At 33.0% G+C, this 19,946-nt stretch overlaps 1 protein-coding gene and 2 long non-coding RNA genes across 4 annotated transcripts; 2 read left to right on the top strand and 1 right to left on the bottom strand.

The window, feature by feature from the left end:
• The first annotated feature begins 6,212 nt into the window (after positions 1–6,212).
• Positions 6,213–7,590, top strand: LOC104770253 (putative aspartic proteinase GIP2). Its single transcript, XM_010494652.2, has one exon. The coding sequence runs from the start codon at positions 6,305–6,307 to the stop codon at positions 7,466–7,468; it is 1,164 nt and encodes a 387-aa protein (XP_010492954.1). The 5' UTR covers positions 6,213–6,304; the 3' UTR covers positions 7,469–7,590.
• A 1,508-nt stretch (positions 7,591–9,098) lies between these two features.
• On the top strand, positions 9,099–10,651 carry LOC104770252 (uncharacterized). 2 transcript variants are annotated; one of them, XR_015593310.1, is made up of 3 exons: positions 9,099–9,472; positions 9,648–9,926; positions 10,065–10,651. It is a non-coding gene; the product is annotated as an uncharacterized LOC104770252 (long non-coding RNA). The 2 variants fall into 2 exon arrangements; XR_764506.2 differs by lacking the exon at positions 9,099–9,472 and having other exon boundaries at positions 9,490–9,926.
• Positions 10,652–16,331: 5,680 nt separating this feature from the next.
• On the bottom strand, positions 16,332–18,247 carry LOC147918647 (uncharacterized). Its single transcript, XR_015592443.1, has 4 exons — positions 18,016–18,247; positions 17,749–17,816; positions 17,547–17,614; positions 16,332–16,747 (listed from the first exon to the last, which is right to left on the bottom strand). It is a non-coding gene; the product is annotated as an uncharacterized LOC147918647 (long non-coding RNA).
• Between the last annotated feature and the right edge of the window lie 1,699 nt (positions 18,248–19,946).

Below are 19,946 nucleotides of genomic sequence, written 5' to 3'. Positions count from 1 at the left end.
AAACGTTTATTGCACTTGAGGTTTTTAATAAAATGCAGTTTTTCTTTTTTTTGGTTTTTGGAATTTGTGGATCTTGTGGAAAAGAAAATCGCTCGGGAATTCTATAAATGGAAAGTTTCCATGCGTAGGAAGTTTCTAAAAACATAAAGTTCTAGGAATAGTTAGAACTTGTGTTAGTGGGAAGGGTGTTTGTAAACACCGAGAAGTTGGGATGTTAGTAGTGAGACCTGGGGGTGGCCATGGCTGTGGTGATATTCTCAGAGAGGATATGGGGTTGGTAGGACATTGAGATGTTCTATGAGGATCACGGGGGTGGTCCAGGTTGGGAAATGCTTATAGTTGTTATGACCGTTTGCTAGAGGGACGGGGGGTCCTGAACAACTCATGAGGAGATGGGGGTTCTCCTGAGGGGACGGGGGGTCCCCTAGATACCGATAGCTCGAGGGACTGTGGTCCCGAGGGTGGCAGAGGAGATGGGGGTTCTCCTGAGGAGATGGGGGTTCTCCTGGTACCGTGATCTTAAGGGTGACGACCCGAGGGTGAGACGGTATGGCTCAAAGACGGGGGGTCTGAGAGTGTGATCGGTATGGCTTGAAGGTTGCGACCTAAGAGCAGATGAGTTGGTGGCAAAGTGTCAAGGACGTGGAGATAAGCATGGTAACCGGATGTGGATTTATGAGACTGATGGGGGTTCAATCTCAGGGTTACGGTTGAGATCGGAAGCGGATCTCGGGATTGATGGGGGTTCAGTCTCGGGGTTTTCTATAAGTTGACCGGGAGGGTCAGGTGTATGCTGGTCGGGGGGACCAGAGTGGTGAAGACCAATGGGTTCAGAGTGGTTTGGACCAGTGGTGTCCTTGTTGCGGCAGACCAAATGGGTGGATGATACGAACCGTTGCGACGGTGATTTGGTGAGTTTGCGGATGAGTGGCGGTGTGTTCAGATTCGAGGACGAATCTTCTGTTAGAGGGGGAGAATTGTAACACCCGCAAACCAAATTTTGGTATTTTGGTAAGGGTGTCGATCGACACCTCCTAGTGAGGCATCGATCGACACCAATTGTGGTCGGTTTGGTCGGTTCAATTTTAATTGTCCGGTTTGGGGAGTTGGTTTAGGGAAAACCCTAACTCGGGTTTTTAAGAGGGGAGCTCGAGTTTTTCTCCTCTCTTGGCCGCTTTTGTCAAAAACAGAGAGAAAAGAAGTGTTCTTGAGATTGTGAGTGAGATTGTGAGATTTCTTGGCTGTTCTTGAGAGATTGGAGGCTGGGAAGGTGCTAGAAGCTTGCTAGGAGTGAGGGATTCGTCCTTATTGGTCAGAAACTTCCTGCAAAGAGGTGAGTGCATGACCATGGCTTATCTAAGCTAAGATCTCTAGATTCTATGTGATTTTGTGCTTATGCGGTTGTTTCTTTGAGTTCCCTATGGTATTTCGTTGCTGTCTGGGCTGGGTTTGGCTTCTGGGAGTGCAAGGAGCGGATTGGAGAAGATTGGAGGCGAGATTCGGAGTTTCGGATCGAGGGAAATCGCTGCTCGGCATCGGTGTCGGTCGACGCCAGTTGGGGTGTCGGTCGACACCAACGCGAGGACGGCTCGGGACTTTAGCGAGTGTCGAACGATGCCATGTGGAGGTGTCGGTCGATGCAAACTAGGGTTTTCGGGAGTGTCGGGCAGGGTGTCGGTCGACACCAGTTTGGTGTCGGTCGACACCAGATATTCAGTGTCGATCGACACCCTCTGGTGTCGGTCGACACCCCTTGTTTCAGTTACGATGGATGTTGCATGCTATGTATATTGCCTGGTTTGTTTTATTGATTGTTGTTTGTGGCATGTAGAGATCTTATTGCTTGTGTGTATAGCCCAGTAGATGGGAGGATTGCCTCACTGAGTGTTTATCAAATACTCATGCATCTCAATTTGTGTTTGTGGTGCAGGTAAAGGCAAATTGTGTAGCGTGGAATCATGGCGATGAGGAGGAGGATGATCTAGGGTCTCGTTTGTGTGTTGTTGGTTATATTATTTATGTTGGAACCTTGGTTAGAGTTGTGATAGGTTGCTGGATAGATTAGATAGGAATGTTATTGTATTGATGATGTATCGTTTCTGTATTATTGGTATGTTTCCGCTGTGCATATTGGTTGTTATTGGTTCAATGAGGAAATGGTGGTTTGGGTGGTTCAATTAAGTAGTATGGGATGCTTAATTATATGTTGTATTTATTATTAAAAAGAAAAAAAAAAAAGGGGTGGTCGTTTCACACACCTTCCTTCCTTGGAGAGATAACCTTGCGTCCAACCTCCTCCACCATGGAGAGAACCTTCGCTCCGCCTTCCTCTATTGGGAAGATAACCTTGCGTACAACCTCCCCCACCATGTAGGCTTGTGTTTGATTAGCCTATTTTATCCAACCATTAGGTTGATATCCTTCTCCTCTTTATCTCCTTTTGATATTGAACGAATGGTAACAATTATGTTTGCACAAAAAAAAAGGGGTATATGACCAACCAATCAAGATTGAGAAATTAGAAGAAAATTAATTTGACATAATTAATGAAATAATAGAAAATTATAAGCACGGTAATATATGAATCTCAAATAATTCAAAGATGAAAATATAAATTAAATAAAACAATCTAAAACTACTACAATAAATTTTAAAATACAGTATTAGAAAAAGAAGATGCATATATTGATCTCCCTTTTTTTGGGGGTTAACATATTAATCTTACCTATTCCAAACTGAGAAAATAGAAAGTAAGAGTATATTCTGGTTTAAAAATTAAGGAAAATTTGTTTTCCTATTAAAAAAGTTTGACCAATAGAACAAAGTTGAAAGCAATTTTTTTGATAAATTATTTTGTTAGATGAACAATATGAGATAATCTATGTTTATATAGAAGTAAGTATTTACATTTTTTAGAATTAATAATTTTCTGTATATTTTCCTTAATCCATTTTCTATTTTATGAGCAAATTTATTCTAATGAGCCTATTGTTTTTTTAAAAAAATTCTTGCTCCCACTTTCTTGTAAGACGTACTATCGTTCGACGATAAGAACAATTTTTGTTTAGTTGATCTAGTGTTATATAATCTCTATTGTTAAAAAATCTCTATTGTTATCTTGCATTTGTGTTTTCATATTTTTTTTATGCTACCTGTCATGCAAGTTAATAGAAATAATAATAACACCGTGAAAAAATTTTTAATCCCAAAAATCTTAGTTATTATGCATAAGAAACTTTGTTAACACTTCAAAGTCAAAGATTGCGTAGTATGCATAAAATTGAGAAACGAAATAAAGTTCAAAGAAACAACGACGAAAACATGTGGTAATATCTAGGAATCTTTTTATATTGTTGCTTCGATTAGACAACAAACAAATTGCCTTCAAGACTTGTTCAAGAATGATGATGTGTCAAACAAAAGGTTAATAAAAAACAAATAATAAAAATTTTACCAAGAAAAACAAAGTTAGTCGAAATTATTTTGTTTGGTGAAAAATATATCATCATCTATTTTGCTTATGTAGAGGGGTGTATTTATAATTTTTTCCTTTTTGGATTAATAAAGTTTTTCTAAATACAATAAGAATACAATTTTCTATGCATTGTTTTACCAAGCTTGAAACTGTGATATCTGATCGTTAAGATTGACACGTGTCATGATCTGATGAGTTAATAACTTTGATATCTGATTTTTGATCGTTAAAATTGACGTATGTCACGATCTGATGAGTTATTAACTTAGATATTTAATCGTTAAAACTGATTCGTATCACGATCTAGTGAGTTTTTAACTTTAATCTCTGAACATTAAAACTAATACGTGTTACGATCTGGTGAATTACTAATTTGGAAACTAAATTTTATATAATATGATAATTTTTTTTTTTGGGTCAAAAGTGTATATTTTTTCTTTTCTTTGGACAAACATCAACTGTATACATATGACTTTTTTTTTTTTTGTCAATCGTATACATATAACTAAGATCTGAGATTTATATAATTATATCTGAGAACTTAGCATCTCGAGGTGTTAAAGCTACATCTACATTTCTATTTTAATTTTTAATTAATAATCACGTGGCCTAAATTATACTATATAGTATAGTTAGCCGACACTAAAGCGTTGCAACGCTGGGCAAAAACTTTACCCAATACATTAAAAAACATGTTAACAGATTGAGTAATATCTGTTTCGGTATAGTTTATCATTTTATTCAATCGACGGGATCGACCTTCCTCCACTTGATAGTAGTAGTATTATACATGAGTTATAAAAAGCTTGACAGTACTCTATGCTTTCGAGTATTTTCTTTAATCATGAATAAATATTATAATTTTAAGATCGTTTCTGGCAATTTGCAAAAGAATTGTTATTCTAATAAAAATTTGTAACTTTGAAAGCAACAATAAGTGCGACCGACGAGACACTGCAGTGGATTACACATCTGTCTACAGGCGGTTAGTATTCGTTTCTCACTATAGTAGTTTTATCACTCTTAGATAAATAATTTGATGAATGACTTGTAGTATCAAGTATATATGCATGGTGGCTTATGGTACTGTTTTCATTGTGTTTCTCTCTTTAGTTAATTTTTGTTTTGTTTTGTTTGCGGTTACATTTATTCTTAAAAGAAAAGAAAAATACATTCATTCGATAAAGATAAACCTAGCTATTACATATTTCTGCCGTTAACGTGAGCTCTCAAATTCTAGCTAGCTAGTACTCTTCACAAATATGACATAGTTGCCCAAAAAAGAAAGGTAAAGTACGATAAATATCATTTAACTAAGAAACTGGGAATGGCTCATGTGTAAGTACGGAATTGATTAATTATTCCGCAAGTTAACCAACAATATAGAGAGATATGGATTTGGATATACATTTGTAGTGCTTAAAAATACAGAAAAGCACGTGCTTCCAAGAGATCGAGGATAATGCATGCTTACATTTGCAGCATCTGTAAACACATGCTTTTCTATATTTTTTATTACTAGTGTGTCGACAGAAAATCTCATATGGTATATTCTCTCAAGTATCTTTCTGTGTACACTTAGACTGAGTGACCATCTTATAATAATGAAAACACATGTGGTATATTACAATTTGATAAGTTTTTAAATTTGTATTTTTAACCGAAGAGCTGAGCAGTAGACTAAATCATTTTGCCAAAATTGGATTTCAAAATTTTAAAATTATCTTCATCTTCAAAAAGTATTACAAAAGAAAAGTTCACCTAATTTTCATTACATTTTTTAATATTTATTTAAGGGAAAAAAATAAAAGTAGGCTTATTTTTATTTTTGTCATATGATTTCATTAATTTGAGTATGGATGTTTGATTGTGCGTATTTTAGTTTGTATTCAGTAAAGAATATATAAAAGAAATCTGTCAATAAATATTTTCTATATTTTTAATCTTCAAAAAGTTTTGTTTTGATAGTAAAGTGAGACAAGATAATCTAATATAAATATTAGCTATGCATCAAATGAACAGTGAAAGGATTGTTTCAAAACTAACCATGAGATTTGAGTTTGTAGAACATACCTAAGATTGTGTTAGACAAGGGAAACAAAACCCAATTGTTCTTCTACAATAATTCTGAGTTTAGAAACTTGAAAAAGTTTGCATAAAAAAAAAAACTTGAAAAGAGAAGAAGCGTGAAGAGAGCTGAAGAAGACGATGGGAGAATTGGGGTTTATGTCAATTATTTGGTAAAAATCGATTTTGAGAATATCTGATTTTTTGTTTTAAAAAAACCAATATATATTATTAATTTTTTTAATATAATTAATTTTAACATCATTTTTAATTGATGTAAAATTAAAATCGTTTGAAAAATGATTTTACCATAAATAAATAAATACATCAATTATCTAAATGATGTAAATTTATTTTTTGATATCAATTCTATAAAAACGATACAATCTACTAAAAAGTAAATCAATTTTAACTAAATGATGTTAAATTAGATAATTATAACATCACTTATATTAATTGATGTTACCGCATATATATTTGCTTCATTTGTAAATATACAATTTAAAAATATATCATTTATTTGTGTGATGCAATTTAAGTCATACAATACAAGTAATTTTTTGTAGTGAGACCACGTGGTAAGATACTTCTGACTGTCCTAACAAGATAGAAAATTACCGGAATGTTAGAAAATTACCAGAATGTTAAAATCTAAATCGCAAAAAGAAACGAAGAAACCATTCTATAAATATACATGCTGGTTAGTCTTAGTAATTCACATTACAGGCACAGCCCCAAGTAACAAATCTCAAAAGAAAAAAAATGGCTCCTCGTGTGATCTTCGTACTCCTCTCTCTTGTTTTTCTCTACCTTGCAAACACATCACACTCGTTCGAAAAGTTTCAATCAATTCTACATCCTATTTATAGAGACATGGCCACAAATACCTACTCCATCCCTTTGTCCATCGGCCCGAGTGAAGACTTCAGCAAAGAATTCGTCCTTGACCTCAACGGAGTAGGACCGTTATTGCAAAACTGCGCCACAGCCACCAAATCCTCCTCCTTCCACACCATCAGGTGCGGCTCCACGAGATGCACCTACGCAAACCCCAATTTCTCCTGTGCCAACAACACCACCACTAAGACGAAGACCCCTTGTCGCTCCTCCGACAATGCCCGGCTCTTCCGAGATACCGTTATGTTATTTTACACAAACAATGGAGTATACACTAGGGACAGTGAAAAGAGCTTCTCGCTGACTTTAACCTGCACTGATAGTGCTCCTTTGAAAGGAACCATCGGTCTCGCTAACACTCACTTGTCGATTCCCTCGCAGCTAGTCTCCATGTACAAGCTTCCTCCAAAGATGGCTCTTTGTTTGCCCTCCATCAAAGATTCTGGTGACCTTTGGATCGGTAAAGGGGAATATTATTATCTGCCTTACTTAAAAGATATTTCTACGATCTTTGCCTCCACGCCTCTGATTGGTAATGAAAAGTCCGGTGAGTACTTGATCGATGTGAAGTCCATACAAATCGGTGGAAAGACCGTTCCAATACTTCATGGAGCCACGAAGATCTCCACTTTGGCTCCTTACACCGTATTGGAAACTTCCATCTACAAGGCTCTTCTCACAGCCTTCTCCGGAAACGCCAAGATGGCTAAAGCTCCAGCCGTGAAGCCTTTCGGTGCGTGCTTCCGCTCAAATGGAGGACGTGGAGTTCCTTTGATCGATCTGGTGCTTAGGGGAGGAGCTAAGTGGAGGATCTACGGTTCGAATTCGCTGGTGAAGGTGAATAAAAACGTTGTTTGTTTAGGGTTTGTGGACGGAGGTGTGAATCCGAAGAACCCTATAGTGATTGGCGGATTTCAGATGGAAGATAATTTGGTGGAGTTCGATCTCAAAGCTTCCAAATTTTCTTTCTCTTCTTCTCTTTTGCTTCACAACACTTCTTGCGCAGTACAAAGGTTATCTCCTAATTAATAATGCACGTGGCTGAATATCGATGTTGCTTTCAAATAAAATAATAAATAAAGCCAACGAACGAGATATAGTTGAACTTGAATTTTATAAGAACTAATTGAAGTTTGTTCGATATTAATTTACACCAACGGTAGAAAGAAAATTATTTTTAACCTGGTAAAATAAAACAGTACTGTGGACCGAAGGCTCAAATGGTTGTGATTAAAATAAGAACTATATAAATCTCTATACCCAAAATATATATACTATATATATATATATAATCTAACATTTCTTATTAGATTCTCATTCTTTTTTTTTTAATCATATTTATCTTTTTCTTTTACTTTAACTATAAAAGTTTCACTAGACAGAAATTTATTTTCTAATTTTAGAATACTTGCAAAACTGTCCATAAAATTCTGACAACACTGTTTATATAATGCTCAATGACATTATTCATCCGAGATCGATGACACTATTCATCAAATGATATAATAAAACATTTGTGATTTTAGTGTATAACTGTTATATATTTAACATGCTAAATAATATAATATCGTGATAAGTTTACTTATTGTGTTAAATGCATGTTTATCGGATTAAAATTGTGAATCAAAGTTATTTATCTATATATCAGTTCAATAAAAAGTAACTGCATATCTCTTATGCGACTTAAAAGATAACTATATAATTAACTTGTTATCAATATGTTTAACATGTTAAATTATATAATTAACTTGTTATCAATATGTTTAACATGTTAAATTAAACTTCATGACATTAAATGGCTCTGTTCGGCACCTCATCGCTGCGACAGCGACGCAAACTAAAAAAAATAGAAGAAAATAAGAGAGAGAAACTTAGATCCTTCTTCAATTTAGTCGCAGCGACTGGTTTTAGCACAGTTTATCAGTCGCTATAAATAATAGTGGCAGCTTCTCCTGTTAGTGACGGAAATTCCATCTCCAGTAACTGTATTTTTTTCAGATCAACTTGATTTTTGCTTTGGTCGACGTCTTTTTTTGGGTCGCCGTTGCTATCACAGCAATTAGATAACGAACAGGGTCATTGTCATCTTTTGACACTATTAATCATATGATATAGTAAGGTGTACAGACAAAATTTGTAAAAAATATAAATTTTTTGTATCTGAAAAAAATATAGGAAAAAAATTATATTATTTAATATTTGAGTAATTAAACATGAAGGAGTATGATAATAAAAAAAAACCAAATCGCTTTGATTCAGTGGTAAAGAGAGAAAAGTCCCACACCTGGGTTCGAGTAGCATTGGCCACGGGGATTCAAAATTTAACATGGTTTCCCCCGGCCGCAGTAGATTAGTCTTTAGACCTAGGAAGCCTTTAGGATCACTTTGAGTTATCAAAAAAAAAAAAAATTGCTACAGTGAGAGACCGACTATTTGTATAATTATGAATATTAAACGTACTAGTTTGCCTATTACATTCCAAAAACGTACTAAAACCCAAATATCTTAAAAAAAACTTACATTCTCTTCTCTTTGATCGATTCAAAGGATAATGAATGGGATTCTTCTTTTCATGTTTGATTTTGGCTCTATTCTTCACCACCAGTCTTCTTCATCCTTCGCATGTTATATATTCGGTGGCTCTTAGCCCTTTCTCCTCGCTTCCTCGATGTCATAAGAGCAAGATTATTGCACAACTCTTTGGGATGTCTTTGATTTTTTTAGTAATATATACAAAGAAAAAAAACTTTTAATATTTTTGAGAGACATGTGTCTCTGCGGTGATCCTTTGAGAGAAGCATAGACCCGACACGTGTATTGTTTGTATTGGTTAAGTTTTGTTTTATTGTTTTTTATTATTCAGTTTCTTCTTTCTCTCGACAATATCCAAAATGAGAGAAACACAAAATCACACAATAGCTCTCGCATCGTCGTCTTCTTCTCCCGATCGATTCGATCTCGCCTCGTCGTCGTCTTCTAAACCGATCTCGCCTCGTCGTCTTCTAAATCGATTCGATGCAAGTCTTCGATTGGGTTTGTGATTTGGTTTCTCGATCGGGTTGTATCGTTTGTGTTTGGGACGAACCGTCGAACAAAATCGAGCGACGTTTGTGTTCGATTGGGTTTGCGTTTGTGTTTCTCGATCGGATCTTACAACCGATTGAATCGGTGGTTTTGATTGATGTATGTTGTGTTTTGTGTTGTGCAGGTGGGTTCGTAGTTTGTTGGGCAGTATTATAAAGTGTTGCAGCAGCAGCCAGATCTTATTCATCAGTTTTATTCTGAGTCCAGTAGAGCTATTCGTATCGTTAATCTAGTTCACAAGTTTCAATCTTTTTTACTTGAGTTCTGTGAGGTTTTATGAGGTGATTGACTTGGTGTTTAAGATTAAGCATATGAGAAGATATGAGTTCACAAACTTCTTCAGCCCAGAATATATGTGAATCCCCCTGCTACCCCAGATTGTCTACGAGCACTGGCTTGCAGGGTACTTCTTGGTCTAGCTAGAGATGATACAATTGCACATATACTGACTAAACTTGAATAATTAGTGTTTATTTCATTCCATTGTTTCTCTGTTGAAGTTTTGCAGACATGTTTAATTGCGTTTTATATGTGTTTACAGATAGTGACAAATTCAGGGCATGCGACTACACTAACAGCCAGTGATGCTGCTACTCCAACACTGAGGCGTATTGAAAGAGCTTCCATTGCAGCAGCAACGCCTATCTGCAAAGAAGAAGCAGTTGACTTTCTCCCCTAGCTTTAGTTTGCAGTCACGAAAGCAATATTTCTCCCATGACGCGCTCAACCTCAGTCTACACAGAGAATAAATAGTACAAATATTGATGATGATGAGGCACTGAAGAGAGCACCAATATTGCCTCATTGTGACATCGACAAAGAAGCTCCAGATTCTTGTTTGTTCCCTAGATCCTCGATCATACTGCTAGGCGGCTCTCTTATATCACATTGTTCTGAGTTTGTCAGCGGCTCAGGCTCAGGGCACCAGTGTTAACAATCGTTGCTGTGGAGGAACTATGGTCAATGTCTGAAATTATACAATGGTTTGAATTGTTGAAACTGGTTTTGGTTTTTGATTGTTGTGCAATGAGAGGATGTTTGAGAGTTAGATGGAAAATGGTTTTGGTTTGTTTGATTGTTGTTTGTAAAACAAGTTCTCTGATTTTTTTAAAAAAAATTGACACCCAAGGATGACTAATGGGAGGACAAAAAATAAAAGTAAGGATGTGAAGATCTAAAGTTAGATTAATATTATTTTTAATATTATTAAAAGTTAGAGACACTCATTTGAGGTTGTGCAATGGGTTTGCTCTAATGATGAGATCGAAAATCCGGCTAAGGTTTCTTATGGGTGGGTAAAAAACCATGCAAAAAATTATAGACAGATATCCAAAGTTTTTAACAGATGTTGAGTTTCGAATATCCAAGATGGACGGATCCGAATATCAAAACTATATATTCGACGGATTCAAATCTGAATTCAATTACCTCTAAAAACTCCGGATATTTGCTTTGCAAACCAGACAAATACATACAACACTTAATCATATACTCCATCGTTCTAATAAAATATATAAGGTATAATAAAAACTCAACAAACTCTTTTTCTAAAATACCAATTTTTGCTAACTCCTAAGATACACCGATCAGCGGATTTTTTTCATCTTTTCGAAATAATCAACTGTTGTCACTTGTCACCTAACTCACATATTATATATGCATGATGATATTAGAGTATTGTTTATTTATAGTTTCTTTTGAAATAATGAACAAAGTTTGCAACATATATAGTTTCTTTTGTAATAATGACCATAACTTTATTATAAAATAAAATAAAATCTTAACGCAAATCTCAAATATTATAGGATATTAGTTATTTCCCGCCAAAAATTGAATATTACCAATTAACAATTTTCATAAAATCGATTTTTTTTTTGCCTCCTCCCCTTCTCTCTCTTAAAACTTTCTGTCCTTCTTTCTCAAAACCAAACTCAGATCTGAGACGGTTGCCTCTCCAGTTTGCCCTTCCGGCACTTGAGAGAGCTATTTTTCTTCTTTTCTGGTTCCTATTATTTCCGGCATTGACTTCGCCTCTGTAAAGTCATCCTTCGACTTCAGTTGGGTTTCTCTAGATGGTGGTTTCCGGTGAACTTCTCGGCACGTGATGCGGAGTCTCGTGTGGTGGTGGTCGTTGGTGAAGACTCGATGAAGAGGCTTGAGGACGGCGTTGAATCTGGGGCTAGATCTAGCGGATCTGGGGTTCGCGACTCTGTGTGTCGATTTGTCTCTCTAGTGGGTTCGTTGGCATGGTGGAGAAGTGAGGGGTTGAGGATTTATCCTTAGAGATCTTTGGTCGTGGTTTGATGCTCTTGCATCAGATTTGTCTTCTCTCACTCAATCCGAGACGGTGCTTTGCGATTGGTTTGTTGTTGTTTGTCAGGTAAGTTTGGGCTGCACTTCATTGCAGGACTGGGATTCAAGATGCAACAGGAGGGAGGCAAGCTTTCTTCTATGTCACCGGAGTGGTGTGGTTTTCCGGCATGCGTTGTGGCTGTGGTCCTATCTCAACGGTCGAAAGGCTTCGGATCTGGCTCCTGCTAGTTTGAAGACGCCATAGGAGATGCAGAGAAGTCTTTCACTGCTCAACCTTCAGGATCAGTGGCTGCGGCAGCGGCGGAAGGCGCATGCAGATAGGTGGGTTTTCTGGTGAGTGTTTTGGTGGTTAACGGTAGATCTTTTTAGGATCTTAGATGGATTGCATGGAATCTGGTTGTTGAGAGGTTGTTTAGAGCCACATCCTCTCTCTAGCCTCCATGTTTTGTTTCCACCGGATCGGATCTGAAGTCAGCTTTGCCTCGGGAAAGTTTTCCGGCTGAATAGATTCGGAGTCCAAGGGCTTGGGTCCGAGTATGTCGATTTGCTAGGTCGGGGAGTCGATGTTCATTGGGTGGCGGAGAGTCGGAGGATTGATCTATTTCGAAAGCCTTTTGGTGGGTTTGAATCGCCGTTGGTGATGGTTGTGCGACAGGATTCGAAAACTCCGGTCAAAGAACTGGATCTGGCGTCGAAGTCACAAAGCACGACTTATTTTTGTCAGTGCTAGTAGGTCTGATCCTCTGTCTCCGTTTAACCGTCCGGAACCAACCTTGTTTCTCTGTTTCAGTTCGCCGGAAAGTTTTTTTCTGGTTTGTAACTGTTGTCGGACTGTAATTTCAGGCCTAAGTCCATTGGATCGGTCCATTAATAATTTAAAAAAAAAAAAAAAAATTTCTTAATCATAATAATAGTTTCCATTGTGTGCAGTTTTTTCATTTTCTTAGATCCAAAAATATGTGTTAAAACTTGGAAAAATAATATATATGGACTTATAACTTTTTTTCAACAAATAAAAAATATAACAAAAGAGATTCAATTCTTAATTGATTGGAAAACCTTTTTACAAAAACTACGGAATAAGAATCGTTTACAGATAGATGCTAATATACCGATTCAGATATGTAACTTGTACTTCCAAAACAAATCGAGGAAATAACTACTGCATGTGATTTTGGTCGAGACTACTTGAGAGATTCATTGTCGGCAAGGCAAATAACTCATTAAAAAACACGTGAGTTTTGCTGGATTTCACATTTTCAAATCTTCGTAAAAGAGAAAATTATTAAAATGTATTTTATCGGCTCCAAAGTTCTAAAGATGCTACTGTAGGTTAATATAAATATGTTAAAATTATGCCAGTGGATACGTTTTTCTAAATGTGGGACAAAATGAACAATCAAATTTGGTTTTAGAGTTTTTTAACAATTCTACCAAATTTAAAAACATTTCTCATTGATTCTACCATATTACCTAATTGTTTTCTGAATCTAGCACAAACACAAATTAAAAAGACTATAATAACCTTTCTTTTGTTTCTTTCATTAATCTTTTAAAAAATAATTTTTTGTATTTTGTTTTTCTTGTCAAGTCTTTTTGACTTTTGTCAGACCAAACTTTTTGATTTGCAGACCGAACAAAACTCCATTTTTCTTCTTCCACTCTACATTTCTCCAAATTCAGCAAATGACACACAAAAACCTTTTTCTCTCTCAATTTCTTTCAACTTTTTTTTTTCTTTTCCAAGAATCCAACCCAAAAATTTAAATTGAAAATGTTTCTATGGAAAAAAACAACGATTCAAACTATAAAGGCTCCATCCACTGTTTTTTTTTTTGACTTTTGCTATCAACATTACTATGAACAACATTTTTGGTAAACAATAAATTAATTGTCCACAATATAGTTTATTGTCCTTTCAATATCAAACCATCATATGTCTAGACACACTTGTCTACCAATATACATTTCCACTACGTATATGTATGTTACTTGGGACAGTAAGTGTATATCAACAGTTTTTGTTGTTCTCTAACCTTTCTTTTGGTTTTTAAATTCAATATTTGTAGACAAGTTAACGGATTTTATCGTCCACTCATCATATACAAGTGTGGACAACTTTGGTGACAATATTGTTGTGTAGACAACTACTAACATGTCAACAATATATGACAGTCACAATTTGTCCATTTCAAGCTAACATTGAAATTCAGTGGACAATCAATTAGTTGTCCACAATATAGTATATTGTCCGTCATGATCAGACCATGATATATTTTAATTTATTTTATTTTAATTTGTAAATCATTTAACAATTATTACCTACCAATTCTTTCTTTTATCCACAATAAATACCAACAAAGTCATAGTACAATGTTGTCCCATATTGCTTTTGTTGGACCACGTGATACTAAACACACAACACAGAGGGTCATTTTCGTCTTTCTATCATGTCCTTATGGTAGATCAGAAAAGTTGTTTACAAATGTGGTAAAACTAGAAAGATTCTAAACGAATGTAGCAGATCTGACAAAATTCCCTTGGTTTTATATATAACCAATGAAAAATGAACAATCATAACGATTACTCTCACTAGCACAGTAAATACAGTTTAGATTACCAACTCTAGCAGTAAATAGTTACATATTATTTGTATATATCCTGTTTTAAAATTTTTTGCTTCCTAACACTGATTACACCCTGTAAAATTGCTAGATTCATTCTCTCTATCTTAATTAATGAGTAATCTCCACCTAGCATTGATTACCTGATTATATCTGTGTAATTTGATTGTAACCCGTCGAATCCAATTATTTATCACTTAATTTTGTGTCTACCGATTATTTTTGGAATCAAATTTAAAAATCAAATATATTTTTTGTTATTTAGACATTGAAGTTAAGAATTTGTGATGTTTTACAATAACTAATGTAAAAACTTTTAATGAAAATCATAAAATTTTATTGTAAAATTACGTTTCTATGTGTTTATCGTAATTTTAAAGACAATGCTATAGTTTTCTGTATTATTTGATGTTTTTTTATTTTAACATAAATAAAATTATACATATATTTAATATTATATATTTTATTTTATTATTAATTTAATAAAATAATTTAATATTAATCTCCGATTAATTCCTATTTAATCTACAATTTTCTTACTAAATGCTAAGTCTACTCTAACCATTCAACTAGCGCCTAACGATTTACAAAATAATAGTATACAATGTAAATGTGTTGGACCGAGAGAACATATTTTAATACTTTTTTTCTTAATCAAATATAAGTAACTCATCTCAAAACTCAACGTTGCTGATTACATTTGTTTTTAGCTAAAGCTGGATGTTGGGATACAAACAATATCCCACATCTAAAGATTATAAAATAAGTTTCTAATATATAAGCCAAGACCAACTTCAAACCTACTTAGTATGAGGTTTTTTGGGAAGAAGCCCAATAAGAAATTCGTGTGGGCTTTGCCACCTGGGTCCAAAGCGGACAATATCATATTAATAGGAGAGTTGGCTTGGGCTTGAAAAAGCCCAACAATTGGTATCAGAGCCTAGGTCGAAAAGTGGACCTAGGGGAGTGGGTGTGGGCTCTGTGTTTGGTGTGGGAGGATCTCTCAAAAAGATGACATGATTAAGGGTGCCTCAAGAATACTTCAGGAATAAAAGGGGGTACTGGAGCTTAGGTACCTGGGTTTCGCTGAAGGAGAGGCCAAAGTATCGTGGTACATAGTTTGAGTGGAGGTTTGTTGGGATACAAACAATGTCCCACATCTGAAGATTATAAAATAAATTTCTAATATATAAGCCAAGACCAACTCCAATTAGTAGGAGGCCTTTTGGGAAGGAGCCCAATAAAAAATCCGTGAGGGCTTTGCCACCTAGATCCAAAGCGGACAATATCATACTAACTAGAGAGGTACCCGCGCTTAAAGCGCGATAATAAAATTTTAATAACAACTGTTTTTTAACTTCATGATATGTTACTTTCTGATTTAATATGTAATAATTGACATATTTAAATATAATGTTTTATCTTTTGAAAAAGTTTAAAATGTTTTATTGGATTATCAAGAATTTTTGTATTTGCATATATACAATAAGGTTTATCGTAAATTTTATCCTTTGCCAGTATGATTTTTACAAATAAAGGTATACAACAATTATTTGAGTTGTCGTATATGTATATTTTCTATTAAATATGTGTAACTGACCAAACTATATTAATTATGATCTTTAGATTTAATTGGACGTCTGGTGCTTGTTGAAAGCTCTAGATACCTTTCGGCTAACAACGTGCACACTGAACTTTTTTCGAAATTGAAAACGAAGAGTAAGTTTTCCTATTATGAAACTTTCTTACATATTTATCGTCTTAAATTTACCAAATTTCAAAACTTTGAAGATATACATGATTATTCCGTCATTCATTAATGTATAATTTATTAATCTATTATAGAATAAATTAGAACTTTATCAGAAACCTTTATAAATAAATATTTTCATAAATCCAAGCTTTATTAAAAATAAAGATTATATTATACAAAAGTCATAAATTAAATAATTCTATTGTTAATAAATTAAATAAGCTTTAATGTTACAATTAAAAAAGTTAGATTAAATTAAAGAAACAAATATTATAGAAATATTGTAGGGTGAAGGAGGGCGTGAATGGGACGAAGATGTGTACGAGGGTGTAAGAAATATTGTATTCCCTTTGATCTTGGATTCCACATCATGTCAAATGGATGATTTTGAAATTTTAGCATAGCGTTTTCTTTGGCTTGAGGAGCTTGTGTATTGAATATAATCCAATCTGAGAATTTAGTTGTTGTAGTCGTTGAAGGAATCATAACATCATCCACATGACCGTCCTCATTGTAGTATTCTTTAGGTTTAACCTGTTCAATTTTTTTTAAAAGAAAGTAATAATTAAAACATGGAATTATTATCAACTCTCATATAACATGATTATTTAAATAATCTAAATGAAATTTAAGCTAAAGATAAAAATTAAACAATTTCGTTTCTATATTCTCAAAAATATACAGGGCTATTAACGATCATAGTTTTCCTGCAAATATGGCAGTCCAAGTGAAACCAAATTATAAAAAAGAAATTATAAAGATTAGAAATAATTTAACACGTTAATCATTCCGATTATATAAAATAATACTTGATATTAATTAGAAACAAATTTATTGATCGATTCATCTGGTCCTTGAAACCTATGTAAAAAAGTTATCATCTATTACATTAACAGGAAAATAAAAGAATAATAAGATCCATATGCAATATATTTCTTTAAAAATATGGAAGATAAATATAAGAATATATTATAAATATTCGTTTGAAGAATTTTTTTTTTAATGTTATTATAATTTTGAGAAAATAATAAAATAATTAAATTTATAACCTTTTTTGAAAGGTTAACCAACAACAACTAAAGGTTTATGATTATAAATTTATAACCTCATCAAAAATGTTACTATACATTTTTTGAAAGGTTAACCAACAACAACTAAAGCTTTATGATTTATGGATCTTGCTTTCCAAGAAACCACTATACGAACAAGAAAATAAAAAGAATCAGTCGATTAATTATAAAAACGGAAAATCGGAATACAAATAAAAAATTTTGAGAACATGATTAAATAATTAAACGTAAAACCTCAACCAAAAAAGCACAAGATATTATACCTTTTTGTAAGGTGAACCAACAACAACCAAAGCTTTATGATTTATTGATCTTGCTTTCCAAAGAAACCCTTATACGAACAGAAAAATAAAAAGAATCAATCGATTAATCATAAAAATAGAAAATCGAAATACAAATAAATTTTTTTGAGAACATGATTAAAGAATTAAACGTAAAACCTCAATCAAAAAAGCACAATTATACCTTTTTGTAAGGTGAACGAACAACAACCAAAGTGTTATGATTTTTGGATCTTGCTTTCCAAGAAACCACTATATGAACAGGAAAATAAATATGATTAGTCGATAATCATAAAAAACAGCAAGATCGGAATACAAATATAAATTTGAGAACATGATGAAAGAATTATTGAAATTGATAAAACTATAAATTTAATAGAAGAGAGTTTTTTTGAGAAGATGATTAAAGAATTAAATGTAAAACCTCAACCAAAAAAGCACAATATTATACCTTTTTGTAAGGTGAACCAACAACAACCAAAGCGTTATGATTATTGGATCTTGCTTTCCAAGAAACCACTATATGAATAGGAAAATAAATAGGATCAGTCGATGAATCATAAAAAACATCAAGATCGGAATACAAATATAAATTTGAGAACATGATGAAAGAATTATTGAAATTGATAAAACTATAAATTCAAGAGAAGATAGTTTTTTTCTTTTTTTTTCTTTGTTGAGTTATGGTGAAAGCAAAAGATAGCATTATATTTATAGTTGTAAAAGACCTATTTTTTAGGGTTTCCAGTAAGGAGGTGTATTGTCGTCGGGTTCTTTTTTTCCTGTAGAAGCCCATTAATTTTTAGATTAACATCGATCTATCTATAAATAATCTAAGCCCACTAATTATCTCAAATCTGTAGAATTTGTAGTATAAAACAGAACTATATTTGTAAAAAGGATATTTTTCAGGAAATTTAGGGATTAAATTAGTAAATTCTAGTTTTGCAAATAACTTTTTATGCAATTATATTATTTCTGTTGCGATTTTTGATTTATTTTTCATGCGAAAAATACGTAAATTTACGTTCGGGGGCAAAATATTTCAACGTCAGGGACAATTTCATTAATGGTAAAACAGTAAAATTTTGCTGAAATTGAATGTGGGACGTTTTCACTTCTCATTTAATCATATATATAAAAGTAAGGTTTCACTCTCATCTTCTTCCACTACTCTCAAATCTCTTTTTTTTTTTTGTATTTTTTTTGTTATTGTTGTTGTATGGTTATAAAAATATCAAATCAAATATCATTGTAAAAGCTTAGTTTTAGAGTTTGTATGATATGTATATCTTATATATATATTTTTAATCTTTTAAAAGGTTTATCTCCATTTTCTATTTTATATTAACATCTTATAAGTCATTATTTTCATACTTTCTCACAATATTCACCACACAATAAGATCATGAAGTTGAAATGATCCATATCTAATTATCTATTATATCTATGGTTATCTCACATATTCATGTATTATTTTTAATAATTTATAAAGATGAATATAATATTTAAAGATCAATATAATTATCCATTTATAAAGTCTATTTTGTTTGTAAAGTCTATTAACTCTATTTATAAAGACTATTTTGTTTTGTGATCCAATTGATAAATCTGCAAAGATTAATATAATATATAATTTTTTTTAATGATTTTAAGTTTTTGAAAACAAAAAGAACATAATTAAACAATTGGTTTTTGTGTGTTTAATCAAAATAAAAAATGATCCAAAAAAGAAATCATATTCAGCTGGAACTTAAATATAAAAATAAATTATAATTTTAAAAATACCATTTAACTAAATTCTCTTAAGATGAAACCATTAGTATGAAATCTAGCACTATAATTTAAATTGATGAGTGAAAAACAAAAAAAAAACCAAAAAAAAATATGTTATCCTTGAGGTTTTCAAAATTATTGAGATTGAAAAATTCATATAATTTTATAAGGAAACTAATTTAGTTTGTCATTTCAAAAGTAATATTTTTTTATTTTGAAATATTATGTGTAGGTGTTGAGTTTATATCAACAAACAACCAAATCAAGTGAATTTTAATTCGGCCACTTGGTATTTCTTTTATTTTAGGTTATAAAAAATTAAAAATATTTATTTATAATTAAAGGCATGTAACTCTATTTAACTCAAATGTAACTCCTATCCAATAATTGTACATTAATTCATTCCTCCTACTAACTTCTTTATCTTTCAAGAGAAAATATTTTTGGTTAAATTTTAATATTTTTTAATTATTTTGGTTGGCTAAACTTATATTCATATTTTAGTTGGCTAAATTAATATATTTCTCATGTAAAATTATTGTTTATAATATATTTCTCATTTCAAAGTTTAAAGCAATATATCATATATATAAAGGTAAGGTTTTG

Source organism: Camelina sativa, chromosome 20 (genome assembly GCF_030686135.1).
Source record: "Camelina sativa cultivar CO46 ecotype springtype chromosome 20, ASM3068613v1".
Classification (NCBI taxonomy): domain Eukaryota; kingdom Viridiplantae; phylum Streptophyta; class Magnoliopsida; order Brassicales; family Brassicaceae; genus Camelina; species Camelina sativa.
This window is presented reverse-complemented; position numbering and strand designations above follow the sequence as displayed.